General features: G+C 41.4%; 1 protein-coding gene across 5 annotated transcripts in view; it reads left to right on the top strand.

Moving 5' to 3' along the window:
- kmr (kramer) overlaps positions 1-15,008 on the top strand; it is a 79,669-nt gene that overhangs the window by 29,103 nt on the left and 35,558 nt on the right. For 4 of the 5 annotated variants that reach the window (XR_892006.1, XM_011301667.1, XM_011301688.1 and 1 more), the window contains exons 7-10: positions 270-492; positions 574-813; positions 1,135-1,489; positions 2,379-2,679. Coding sequence is in view for 4 of the 5 variants with exons in the window: in XM_011301667.1 (XP_011299969.1) it covers positions 270-492; positions 574-813; positions 1,135-1,489; positions 2,379-2,679 (1,119 nt within the window). In the remaining variant the exon portion in view is untranslated. Of the gene's footprint in view, positions 1-269; positions 493-573; positions 814-1,134; positions 1,490-2,378; positions 2,680-3,605; positions 8,936-15,008 lie in introns of those variants that run through there. The other variant, XM_011301656.1, reaches the window with a different exon arrangement.

Here is a 15,008-nt window from a genome sequence, read left to right on the forward strand (position 1 = left end):
AATCCGCCCATCGAATGAATTTGATTGAAAGTTAGGCTCAATTCGGTCTACCATTCATGTCCCGATATGTAACGAATTTACATTTGAAAAGCCATTTTTAACCCGATTATCATCCTTCACGTGATAATTACATTTGGAATACATGAATTTGGAATAAAGTTCTAATATCGTTTGACATGAATTTTCGCTTGATTACTTCTCGGTGGTTGGGTAAATGAATTTAAGAGTTGAGAACAAAGTTGAAATGCATTTTTTTTCTCCACGGTTAGGACCTGTAATGAGACAACAAAAGGTCCAACCACCTCCTCGACCACACAGTGCCGATTTCCTCGAGTATGAGGCAACAAGAAGGCCAACCTCCCAAACGGCCGACCAGTCTGGAGTTCAAAACCAACAGAGACGACCGCAACGACCGAAATCGAGTTTGGACGTTGTACCCTCGTCCGAAATTACTTCACCCAATGGAGACGGTTATTTCTACTCGGAAGAGAGGTAATAACAAATTTTCGAGCGCTATTACTCCCCAATTATCAAAACCATTGATTTTAATTTTCGATAATTGTTATTTGAAAGATATGCAGCGCAAATGAGACAATCGGCCGTGTATCTGCATCAAACTCCTCAGCAACACCAGCAACAGAGGAATCAGTCCCTCTCGCGTGCAACAACACCCTCGAAATCCTCACCGAGGGTGGAAGAGCCAAATGGACCAATTGGCATGAATGAGATGCCCTGTGCAACTCGTCGCCCTCAAAGAGAACTTGTTTACCGTCAACACCCAATGACAACACAGTCTCTACAAAGATACACAGAGTTAGTGACCTAATTCGACTCTTCATTTCTCTTACCGCTATTTTATGTTTTATTTCCATCCATCCATCAACCAAAAAAAGTTTTGTTCATTATTAATTCTTATCTGTCATCGGGAGCCTCATTATTACAGAATCATTTTTCCCTGTTGAAAGATTCGATCGAAGTGATGAAACTGAGACTGAAATTTGAAATTCGATACTGAATTCGATAATCCCCTTATTATCCGCCTCCTCTTTTCTATCTCGGTACGGATTAATTTGGCATGTCAACAGCTTGAATGAGACAACCATCTGACTTTAATCCTCTCTTCTGTTCCCACAGTGCATCAACCAACGAAGCTATGATGAGACGTTCGTTGCGTGAGAGAAGTTACGAGCCCTCATACCGCGATACCGTACTCCACGGAGACAGCGGTACAGTACCAAGACGAGTGGCACGTAATTACGAAAGCCAACAGACAACACCCAGCAACAGAATAGTCGATGTTACGTACGGATCACACAGTTATCATGGTGAACATGGCCCCAGGCGATACAGTGATCAACAGTTCGCGAGATCGGCATCAGCCCGTTTGCCCAGAACTCGACATCCAACTCTTGATAACACTGATGATGATGATTACAGTGACAGAACAACTGGTCAGGGGTCACGAGACGGCGAGAGAAGGATCCAACAAGTGAGTTTCACTGTCAATTAATTCTTCATGTACTTGACTGAATGGTAAAAAAATTGAAACTTTGAAAATCGTCAAAATTTTATTCCAAACAAACCGAGGAAAGCCTCAGGAAGAATGTGGAATTTCAAGTAGGGAGATAACTAGGATATTCAACTCATTGGTAATGCAAGTTTTTGTAATAGAGCAATGGGGGGAGAGAACTAGTTTCTTAAAGACTATACCTGTGATTCATACCGTTTAACATCAGTCAGCACTGACTCACAACTTTGGAGTCGTCTTCCAGCTGATTCATAGAATTCTCGGGGCAGGTAAAAATGCATCGACTACGGTCATTCTTACTCGCGTCACGCATTTAAGCTTTCACCTCACTCGAGGAACTATTATTATACGTTCATACTAAATGCTGAGGCAGGTTAGAGGAGGCGCAGACGGTTTGGATCGGTCATTGAGGGACGAGGCAGTTCTATTCCATCTGGATTACGTGTGTTATGTGGGTGTTGCCGTGATGTCAGTGATTGAATAAACGTGAGGTTTATTGGCACGAGAAATTCGAGTGATTGTTCTCCAGCCGGGAATTTAGTTCGAAGGGATATTGATCGGAATTTAGTCGATGCAATCGAATATTGAATTTCTGGGCGACTCAATTTCCGGTCGAATCGATAATTATATCCCAATGAAATTCCTCCAATCGCTCTGTTTTCTCCCCAATGACAACTTTTTAGTGATTTTATCTAAATTTATCTCGGATAATCAAATTGGTTTCATTCATTAAAAAAAAAATCGGAAATAATTTTAATGGTGAACTCCGACTGTAATTAAATCTATTCGCCATTTTTGATAATCAGTCATGACTCAATTCAGATGATCAATTGAATTTCTGTATTTTCAGCGTGAAGAATCAATGAAACGTCTTCTGGAATGGAAGCAGCGAATGCTGCAGTCACCCCTGACGCGTAAAACAACGGGTGCAACGAATGGTGTGACGACAGCACAAAGTGAATTATCGAATTACTACAAACGTCAAGTGTTACTCGATCTAGCTGCTCATGAAGCTAGTGTAGCTGAAGCCCGTCACTCGAGACGACGAGATGATAATTCACATCGGCCCCATACGAGAAGCAAGAGCTCAGATGGACGTAGATCAGTGGTGAATGTATCGAGATACAACAGCTACTCCAGCGATGACGAAGGTAGGGAGACATCATCCCCCGAGCTTATTATCTGATGCTTTCAATCTAATGTTCAAATGCGTCTGTCAATCGTTACGGCAATACGTTATTTTTGTCGCTTTAACTTATCACAAAGGTGAATAACAATTAACCGAATTAGCAATAGAATAAACTCCACGATTGTGTGAATGACTGAATCGTCATTCTCCTGACGCGCCTCCACTAATTGTAATGCTATAGACGATCTGTGACTAACCAGTGGACAAACTGAGGGACACAAACACCAGATACTTTGTCCATTAAACCAAGGTTAATGTGACGTGCTCATGTAGCTAATTGAAAAATCCGTAGAGTCTGACAATACGACGAATTTACTCTGAGTCAAGTGAATCTCAAACAATGGTGGTAGTTGAGCAAAGTTGAGGATTTTTTTTTTCCCCTCCCTACGTATTCTCCCTCTCATCTCTGGGCTGTGCTGGGGGTCTGGGTTCGCCCTGGTGGATGGACATTATTAACAATTAACTAATTGAGAACATGTATTTGGGCTCTGATACTGGTGCATGGCATGGCCAGAGGTGCACACTAACAATTGGTTAAGACACTTTACACTCAATTCGTATTTTTCATTTGGTGATCACAAGATTTCTACAAATTCATTGAATTCATGTAACTACGGTGCCCGATTCAGTTACACAATATTTATAAAACAATAATAATCTGATTCAGCTCTATTTAAAATTGCATAAAATTTACTTCTTTATTGATTAATTAATGTCTCTTAATGAAAAAAAAAAATTGAGAAAACATTCAGAAGACTTTGTCGCATATATCGGCGATCGGTATTATCTTTGCATAATGGATATTAAGATCACCGAATGAAAAAGAATTGATCGTGTAAAAGCACCTGGTCGATGTTACATTTATTCTTATTTACCGGTTGTAATCAGAGCTCGATGATGTCCGGAGGAAGCGAACACGCAGACCCTCGCACGCAGGTCGAAGTCCCCGTCATTCAGATGAGACTAATGGAGCTCTTCAGGGCCAGCCAACCGTCACATTTTCCTCAGCGATACCCCCCGACGCCGGTTACGAGGAGGTCTCATTTCCACCTCAAGAGCCGCCAGCCCCAAAAAATATTCCCACAGCGGAAAATTTCGTAGTGAAAAATTCCAAGAAGCCAGGCATCCTGAAAACCCCCTCATCCTACCCCAATCGATCGTCAACAAAACCAGATGGGGGAAGATTAAGTGCATTAGCCGGTGAAGCATGGCAGAAAACTAAAAACGTTCAGTGGGATTCCAATGAGGACAAAGAGAACTGGGATTCGAGAATCGATGAGAGTAAAGTCATTAAGGAATTCTCCTATGAGTACATTAAGCCTGAGGTCGGTGATATTGAGAATGATAACTGGGAGGGTAATTTGGTTCAGAGCAGAATAAAGTCATTTGAATGTACTATTGAGGATGGCAGTCCAATTAAAGAGATGCTCTCAATGCAAGAGCCTCTGAAGGTGTCACCACCGCAGGCAACGGAGGCTCACGTGTCACGATTAGACTCAGCTCGAGTGCCTCCAATCATCCGAAAATTCGCTCTAGCTGATGCTAGATCTAAAACACTTGAAAATCCACCAGAAGAGACAGTAGAACAGAGAAACGATGGTGGTAAATCGGTTAAAGATCTACTCGCTGATTTTGAAAGAAAATCTCAACAAGTGCGTAATCAAGAAAACAATAAGCGAGATGAGATAAAACACCGGGGGGTCTTCAGTGACACTGAGACACTTCTTTATGACACAGGAAGCGATCTCGATCTACCTGATAAGAGTGAAGAAGAAGTTGAATCGGATAAGGCGTTAGAGTACAAAGAGGTTCACACCAGTACGATAAAGCGTAACCACTTGGATAAGAAGATTGAGGAGAGAATCGATGAAATTAAGACAAATTTAAATGACAATCAGGTTGCGATTGAGGGTTTGGGGGAGGGTGCAGATGCGTTTGCCAGATTGAGTATGACAGAGTCGATGGTCACTCATGGAGATAATTTGTCTGGTGAGAGTGACAGTTCAACACCAAAGATCGATGATATCAATCCGGAGGAGCATTATCTACCGATGTCACCGAGAAAAGCTATCTTGGATCCTAATAACGACGACAGGCCTGATCCAAAGATGATGGAGAGTTTATTTGCTAATTTGCGACACGAGGAGAGCTCTTACGTTGAAATGACGCAAAATGGAAGGGGTCGTTCTCTCTTAGCACCCAGCGGAGACACTAAACTTGACTCTGGGGATTATTCAACGTTGGAGGCATCTCACTACGAGTTTGTGTGTGTTGCAGATAATAAAGTCGAACCTGTTTACATGGAGGTGAGTCAATTAGCCGAGCAAGATCAGCATAATTCTCAAATACCTAAGAAAAAAGAATCGACAAATGGTCAAATTCGTAGTGATCTGCCGGATATATTGACGGCATTAAAGTCTGATAGTTCCGACGCCGACGACGAGTCGTCCAAGGATTTGGACTCTATTGATGCACCGAGACACCCTCGATTCAGCTTATCCGATACATTCAGACCTGCATCCTACTATCTCAGCACCAGTAGAACGATAATAGCCGAGATGCAAGACTCTTCGGATAGTGAACTAGTATCGCCCCCACCGATACCCACATCTCCACCGCCTCTCGACGATTTGGAATCTCTAGAAATGCAGGACACGCTGGAATCCAAAAAATCATCCCCACAAGTACCTGTTAATCGGGACTCTAGGAGTCAAAATAATTTAGAGACACATAGGCCACCGTCAAGATTCTCAGATGGCACCATCAGCTCAACCTTCAGGGACAGTAGAATTTCCCTGGAGAGTGCGTCAGGTAGTGACACCTTGGATCCTCGAAATCTCGACGAGGAGGAGAGACATAGAAGAATGAAACGGAGGCCAGTGAGTGATGGAGTCTGCGAGGTACTCGATAGTTTAGAAGAACTGGAATCCCTTGGAAGTCGTTTCGATGGTACCAGTATCGATCTGGATCAATATCTCGAGGAACTGCAAGCTCGTGACGCTTTCAATGTCGATCTATATTCAAAGGACTTGAGTTACAACAGCATTTATGGATTCAATGAGAACATGCTGATGGCCGACAAGGTTCACAAGACTTCACAGGAAATATCCAAGATTAACCTGAACTCAAGTACCTTAGACCAGCCTTTCACGTACCAGTCGCGAACAAAAACAAGCTCGGTTTCCTCTCTGCCATCGATGAGGGTCAGTGACACACCTCCGAGTCACCAACACTCTCAATCCTTCACCGGTGACGCTCACTACGAGAATGTCAGCTTCTCCCCACTCCCTGGATCTCCGGCAATTCGTCAAGAACAACAGCAAAATCGAGAAAATCGAGAAAATAGAGAAGATACGAGGAGCAAGAGTCGTTCGCAATTATCTCACAACAGAGATCCGAGTTACCCGATAACATCGAACGCTGTATCAATGGCTTCGACCATCTCTACTACAACTTTATCACCGATGGTGTACGGCCAGCGGAACCAATCGCCTTATCACGACCAGAGACCCAAGCATCACTCAAGATCGGCGAGCCAAGACTCAACGAGGTACACATTAACTCCGAATCATAGATCATCATCCAGTCAAGATTCCAATAATCCAGTTTCCTCTTCTGGCGTGAAAACGCCATCTCAATCCTTGCTGTCCAGGAGTTCGCCAGCTGTTCATCCTGTTAATAATCCGAACAGTGGTCAAGCGGATCAGGATAACGATCAGACAGGTGCCCCTTACTATTACTCCGATCTTCAGGCCGGTGTGAGCTCGATCGATACCCAATCACGTTCGATTCAAACGTTCATTGCTCACACCTCTAGGTTACCGCAGTTGAATAATCAAAGGGGTGATTCCACTGCATTGAGCAAGCGAAATGACATTGGAAGACTTGTGAATCCAATCGTGAGACAAATACCGAGGAGAGCGGAAGTGGATGATATCGACGAAGCGAGGAGAATTGCCGCTGAGCTCAGGAAGAACTCGTCACAATTTTTAGTTGACAACAAATCTGGATTGGTTGATAAGAGAAATTTTTACGAGGCTGATACACTGCGACGAGTCAAATCGACAGATCCTTTGCCGGATGTTCCTCTTCCTGACGTCAGCAATGTTAATTTATACCCGCAGGGGCTGCGTGACAAATCAGGAAGTCAAACGCAATTAACAGCAGGCGATACTCAAGAATCCGTGCATTTTCCTCAACCAAATCATCGAAGATCACGCTCATTGGAGGGATTGCTGGATGACGTGGAGCTCCAGAATTTGGTGGAGCAGAGGAATTGGGAGAATCGTGAAAATCGAGTGTCCTCGGTTCCACCCACGAGAATGATGGAACAGCACGATGAGTCATTCACGTTTGCGAGGATAAATTCAGAGGAGCCGTTCCAAGGAGAAGATACTTGGGAGCAGGATACCCTCTGGAGGGAGAGTTTGAGAAGAGTCAGTTTGAGGCATGCGAGATCATTGGATAATCTGGATACTCCTGCATCCAGACCCGATGGAAGTGGCTCAGAGACTCCGGACACGAGAGGACGGGCCAAAATAACTCGAGGTGCGACCTATGTCAATGACAGTATTTCACTGCAACGTTTGTCATCACCGGAGAATAGCCAAGAGCGTTCCAGAGTGTTGAAGAGAGGAGATACTGAGGATAATGGTAATGAGGAGGACGATGGTGCTTATGAAGCCCTCACTATGGATCGAACAACCGGTGGTTATATTTGGGACCCAGAGAATGAGGCGTACAAACTTGAATCAGTGAATACCAATCATTTTTTAGAGGAAGGCAACCTTCGCCCCGTGCCACAGCCACATCGTCGATCATTCGAGCTAGATCGAGAGAAATTACGTCAATGGGATCTACTGTCGAGCGCTTGCTTACTCCAGGAGCAGCAGCGAACATCAATGGCAGAGTCGGGGCGAGGGTTGCCAGTGTCAGGAAGATGCGACGAGGAAATGAGCATTATGATGAGAATGATTATGGAGGAGGAGAGAAAACAAGGCCAGGTGGTTGCAGAGTGCGTTGGGAGTGTTGAGGGAATTAGGGAGAGAATCAGGATCGATGGGGAGAAGGATAATGGCAGAGGTGAGTGGCTATTTGGGACTGGTGCTGGGTACAGAGGATGAGAGGGATTGCTCACCAGGTTTTCGCGGTTGTCACTTGCCTCTCCCAACGTCCTTCTCCTCGGAAGATGGTTAACTATCGATTTTTTGTTAACGCTATTTCGAGAAATTGGAATAATTCATGCCTCGCCATGGACTGAATTATTGGTCGGGATGACGATGTTGCAACGTTTGGTATTTTTTTTATTCCAAGGTATTTATGATAGGGAAAATTACATCTATCGATGTTACTTTCACTCAAATTCTTTTATATACCTTCAATCATTTTTATTTACACGTCGACATGCGACTCACTTGGAAATTCATCAAATCTAGCGTTGCAACATTGTTGGGAGTAGTATATGAATGACAATGCTTAAAACTGAGGGAATGTATTCTGTTTAAATTATTTCTATCGTCGAGAGGTGCCGAAAATAAATGTATGGCTCTATTCTATCGTGCTGAGCGGTGAAAGAAAAAATGTAGAGCGATTGACGTTGTCTGTCAACGTTTAGCCACTAGGTCGTACTGGTCGCTCCGTTTGGACGAAGATTTATTCGATTTGAGAGTGAAATTGCAATAAGCGGAGAATTTCTCTCGATTCGACATACCGAAAAGTGTTCGGCAATTTCGAAGAGTTGAAGCGAATTGGGCAAACTGCCAAGTAAAAAGTATTTCTCGTAACTTTAGTTGAAAATACGGGGAGAAGGTGGGGGAAATAGTTTTAACTTTCCCCTTTACAATTTGTGCGACGACGACTACTGCAGGGACTGACATTTTCTACTTCAACTCTCTGATGCTCATTGCCACGTTGTTCTTCGTTTGTTACACGAGATTTTCATGATTTTTCTAACAGCTTTATGACCGAGAATTTTTTATTGTTACGATGACAATGTTGTATATGAGAATTTTTTATAACTCCTTTTTAATGAGTTTAACACTATCGGGTACGGGAAATTCCCAAATACAAATGAAGTAGTTTTAATTCTTTCAATCGACTTGTAAATAATTTTCGATAGTAGTTTTATATCGTTGAATAAGATGGAAGATTAAAGACTGTATATATGATTTAGAATTTATACGAATTTTGGCAATACAGAGAATGTTTTTTTTTCCAATTTACTTTGTTGATTTTTTTTTATTCACACTCGCCACTTTTTATCTCCACTTTAATATGTCCGATGGGCGGATGCTTTGAATCTCCGCTAATCACTGGATCCAGTTCTTTCTCCCCTGTTTTTCACGTCTCTCTTTGAATCCATTCTCCCCCGTTCATTTTTTCGTTTCGTTTTAATAAGGTCGTTTACCCTCGGATGAGGTTCACCATCGGAGCCCACATCAAATTCAATCTGAGCTATGCCAGATTTTGCGCAAACTCATTAGTCCATCGCTTGTCCTGATTATCGACTAATTTTTTGAGACATGAAATTATCAATAGAAAAAAAAATTCCATCTCGAAGATATTTGCGGGATAAATGAAATTCTAGACTATGCGATATAATTCTTCGAAGCATAAAACAATAATAAAATTATTCAACAGCTTTATGGATAATGTTCTGGAAATAATTGTACAAGTAAAAACCCGTTCCCCACTGGAATACAATTAGGAATGATATTTTCATTGATGTTTCAAATCTTCACGCCATCTCCGAGGATAAAAAAAGCCCCATCATGAAAAGAACACAAGACCAACATCAAAGTGAATATCCCCTCATAAAAAATCCACTATTTCTCCACCTCCTTTGAGGAAAAAATCCAACAAGGTTAGTACAAAGTAAAAATTAATTGAACATCATCACAAAGAGCTCGTACACGATATCCTCGCCGTAATATGATAAGCACCAAACCGCAAAAGCCTTCCACATGGCTTCTTCGAATGTACATTGCACTTTGCCCAAGGTTCAATAACACCGATGACCAAGTATACCACCCATGGCTTGTCTACAACAAAGGTGTACACGTTAACATACAACGATACACCACCATAACGCAATTCAGCTGAAAGCCAACGAGGTAATTCAACTTGAAGACGAGTCGATACTCCAACACAATCTATGGATTGAAAGTACATTTTATTTGTACTCGTGACGTGTCTGACATAACTCATGTACATCGAGTTACGAAACACTGGTTCAACGATTGTCTCTACCGTTTGTATAAAAACTATTGCATACTTAATACCACCTGCATTATCTAGCTCGCTACGAGATAGTCTAAAATGTCAGACCGAGACGCATTTAACTCATCCCAGTTGTGCAATTCGTCTATTTCAATTCTCAGCTATCAATTTTTTCATTATCAACATTAACGTGAATTTTCATTACTTCATGAATAAACAATGTAATCCGCACGATCACATTGCTCGAGCTCTTGTTTTTATTATAAACTTTAAAATAGCTGTAGCCTTACGGTAAATTCAGAAATAAAACATAATTCGCTAATTGCCCGGGACAATAATTAGCGCTGAATAGACGATAATTAAAATGCTAAATGAGGAGTACGGTTATCTAAGAGAGCACGAGGAATTCTCTGGAAGATGGTTAATCGAAATTTTTATAGAAACCACAACGAATTTTACGATGAAGCGCTCAATAATCACGTGACATTTTCATCGTCACCAGTGGCAGAGGAGCAGTGGATAACAGAGGGAGGGAGAAAGGTAGTTTCTCGTTGGCTGCAGCAGCAGCAACAGCACAGCAGCTCAGGAGCTCATGAGCTCAGCAGCTCAGCAGCCGGTGGGTTGACAGTGGTTAGAGGCCAAACACGCGAGTAGGGCCAAGTGAGTTGGGTTCGTACTCGAACAGGTCGTGGCGTTTAAGTCAGTCAGCCGATGGCGCTCGGTGCGACATTATGTGTCGGATTGATCTCCGTCGATCATTTAAATCCATCCCCCCAAATTCCCAAGTGAAAATTCGCCAACGTCTGATGAAAAATCGACTCAAACCCCTCGCAACCAGGGGATGATTTTGGAACAGGTTTCGTTCTGTGGCTTCTCGATTTTAGCTCGTGAAATTCTCGTAATCGTGACGGTCGATTGCTATTTAAATCAACTGTAACCCACGTGAGGGGCTCGACCATGAGGTCAAGTGATTATTTGTGTTTTCCGAGGGTTTCGAACTGTAATGCGCAAACAGGTGTTGCCACCTTCGGGGATCTTAGCTCCATGTGATGCAGCAAACTTGTCGATGTAAGGTGCACCCAGTGATTGCAATTTGCGATTGGGTGTAATTGTGTTAACTGATAAACTCGGGCGGAAGGCTATAGCGGTGGTATTGATCAGCAGCCGGTTTAATTTGGTAGGAGAAATGTCGGCGAGTGTCCCAGGTCGAATGGGAAAATTGATTTTCCGGAGGGGTATAAACGACTGACTGAAATTTTCATGAGATAATTCTTGCTAATGGTATTAATTTGAGTTTTTGGATGAAGTTTGTGTGGGACTCCGGGGATCGTCTTATCGGTGACTTTATTATCGCGGCTGTTTTTTTTTTTTTTAAACTCGGTGTTTGAACAGTGAGTGGGCTATATTGAGAATTGTGGAGATTGTGGGGTGGGGGTATTGACAGTGTTGACAGCGGTGTTCTTCATTTGCGGAGTTAGTATTGAATACCGGAAGTTGGACACCCGGAAAATCCATGTCGAGGTGTTGTCGTTGCCGTGACAACGGAGCCGGTGTACTGAGTTTGTGGTGCATACCGGGGACACATCGCACATGCGATTCTCCGTGGTTTATTTCCGGTTTTGAAGGATAGAGGATACAAGTGGAAACATGGGAGCTGGAAGAGTCGGTCTCATTTGCGGAAGCTGCTGGTCGGGCAAGTACAGTATGTATCCGTTGCTCGAGTTTTTATTTTTACTCTACATGAACTCCATATCAAAATTACGTATAAATTTAGTAAAAAAAAAAATGTGGAGTCAAAAAATTTGCAATATGTAACAGGCAAATTTTCACTAAATAATTAAATTTGCGATATTTTAATTATGAAATTCGCAGTGATACATGCAACCCGTCCGTTGCACCAATTTAATTCCATAATAATGCAAAGAGATCTGAATATTTTAATTTTCACGAAATTAATTACCAAATAATTGATTGAAATTTAATTGAACCATCGCATAAGTGGACGCTGAATCCCTCATAATTCAGAGTGAAATCCCCCGTAAAATTTCCGATTCATTTAATCAACTCCGGGCCGATGATAGATAGATTCCGTGCCTCTATTTTTTCAATCGACAAGAGCAGTGGAAAGAAAGTACAAAGAAATTGTGAAATTAAGGGATTTCATTGAATAATTAATACAGAAATGGCGGTTGCTGGATGAGTATCGATTAAATCATCGCCGTATTTCGATGAAAAAAAAAAACGAGGAAGAGTTGATAAAAAATAAAAATGAAATGAAAATGAAATTCCTCGAAATATAATCCGAAAAATGTGCGTTTTATGGAGCGATTTGCAGCGAGTCAATGGGCATTGATCTCCCCTATCTGGCATTTATAACGGCCGTACCGAAAAATCGGTACAAAGTAACAAGGAGAGAATTCCCGTTTTACTCATCTGCTCATCTGCCCTTTTCATTTATTTACCAGTACTTCTTGCGTGACGTCTCGTCGTATCGGTATTGCGATGAATGTATTTTGTGTACGGATGAGTGCACACTGTACATTTTTATTTACACACTCGCGTGTTCCAGTTGATTCTACTTGTACCGTTGTCCCGCCGAGCCAGCCAACCACTTTCAAAGTCGACCCATCCTTTTTAATGAAACGCTTGGTGGTTATAAAAATTTTTTACTACTTATACTTATCGTGTACATCAGCATAAATTAAAGAGATTAACAACAAGATTTTCGAATTCAAGCGCGTGATTCGAACAATCCAACTGCCGTATCGATCGCATTACACTGTACATTTAACTATTTCATTAACAATTGTTAACTTAAGTACGACAATGTAATGATTTGAGAGTCGCGTAATTCCCCTGCTAACAATAGAGTAATTCGCGAATAAAAAAGGATTACAAAATGGATAAATATATCCTCTGAAGAGTAACAAGCAGTTTTCATCTGTGGAGTGAACTCATTTCTCTCGCTCCTTACAAAAAAAGCCAACTGGGTTCATAACGGATATTACAATCTCCTAGAAGGAAAAACCCAGTAAACAAAATACTAAAAAAAAACTCTAACGCAATAATAGAATAATAAAAATGAGTATAATCCAACCATTCTCTTTATTCCCTCCGCCCCAAGGAAAATACCAAGTCGAGTTCCTCGGCCACAAACTCCTGGCTCGAGTCAACATAATCCCGATAACAGAGGATCGTTCCAACGGCTGAGTTAACCCCGATATTATTCTCGAAAAAAACGAAAAACTTCAAATAAACGGGGAAGGAGGAAAAAAAAATTTATAGCTTCGAAATCACGTGGGTTTACGTTCTCTCTTTACTCCAGGCTTAAAATTCATGCATTTTCCAGTGGCGAAATGGCTTGGTTTGACTTCCGGTTTGAGTTTAAAATGTAGCATCATAAAATCTTGCGCACGCAATCAAAAGATTTTCCCTGGGTTTTATCCCTCACGAAAGATATCAGCGCAACCCGTGCTGATTCATGGAGTTCATGACTCTTTTTTCATACCCCGTCGCTCGAAATTTCAGTCACAATTTCACCTGAATTTTCAATTATACGAGTTGAAATAGTCCACCCAATTTTTTATTCATCCTGAAAATTTCAGTGTAGTAGAAAATTGAGAACATCTCACATGAAAAAATATGTAATCCAAAAATTGTCTAAATATATTTAACTTACATTCCACAGATATATCCAAAATATATCCGGATATAATTGACATATATTTCTCGATATATTTAGTTTTTCTATGTGCGATGGAAAGAGATTTATGAAGCGATTCGTTGATGAGGAACTGTTGCGGAATTTTATGGTACTTTGTCGTTGGAAATTTCGATTTTTTTTTTTTATTTGGAATTCCAGGTGTAATTTTCTTATGGTGTCTGAGAAATGGGAATGAGGGGATCGGGGATCGAAGGGGCCGGCTCTAAGCCACCGGGCCACTATCGGTACCGTTACTCGACATCCAATCCCAGTCTTTATATTTTCTCCTGCTTCTCTATTTCATCTCCTTTATTTTACAGTTCAAACCACTCCATACACGCATATGATTAAACCCACGAATTTATTTACACACCATTACGAACACAAAGATCGGTCGAGGTGACAATCTACATCTCGTGAACAAATTAAGTAAATAAAAAAAAATTGTCTCCAGACTGAGAAATGTTATGAATGTTAAACTGAATAAATTTATTTATAACAATTTTTATTGTACATCAAACGTTTCGGGTTTGTATAGCTTTACATTATAATTGTCCCCGATAAATCCTTCATCACGGAAATGAAAAAAAAAAAAAAAGTAAACAGCTTATCAAGTTAATCACTTCCTCAACCAATTATTCGCGATTACGTGACGGAATCAATATACAATGAAGTCTGGCGATTACGAAACGAATTTGCGCGCATAAATTCCACGAGATAATCCAAACGGTTTAACCGGCGATATTGAAATGCCCTGTCAAAAAAATAATGTTAAAATAATTAGGATGAGAGTAAACGGGGAGATGCAAACGGGTAATTGACGTGTTTTTGACCAGTGGGAAGGTCACGGATAATGGGAGCACGCGGTGAATTGAAAGCAAGAATAACAAGATCTCTGGGTGCGGCAGCAAAGATAAATCCGATGTACAAGATTCCGCCCAAGGGATAGTCCAAGAATCATTGCCACTTCTCATCAACACTTATTTATTTCTACATTTTCCATTTTTCTTCATTTATATCTACACCGCCACTCCCACCCACTAACTGCGACTTTCTTCTCAATTTTTTTTCCCGAATTACATCACATACCGCTGTTATTTGTCCGTAAATTTCTGAAATGATTCTTGGAATAGTATCTCCCGATCAACATTTCGCGCATTCAAATCCACCCTGGAGGATGTTAGATTAAAAAAAAAACCAACAATCTAAAAATGCTCGGACAGCAACAGGTAGTGATACAAATGACCATTGAGGGGGCAGAGATATTCCAGATACTCTATTTTCCTTCTCTTAGACCACAAATGTTGACCCGCTATCAATTCCGGGTTTTATCCCAACGTTCTTTGGTCAGGTGGGGTGAATGAAATGAA

The sequence above is a fragment of the Fopius arisanus genome, unplaced genomic scaffold, assembly GCF_000806365.1.
Source record: "Fopius arisanus strain USDA-PBARC FA_bdor unplaced genomic scaffold, ASM80636v1 scaffold00001, whole genome shotgun sequence".
In the NCBI taxonomy this organism is placed as follows: Eukaryota; Metazoa; Arthropoda; class Insecta; order Hymenoptera; family Braconidae; genus Fopius; species Fopius arisanus.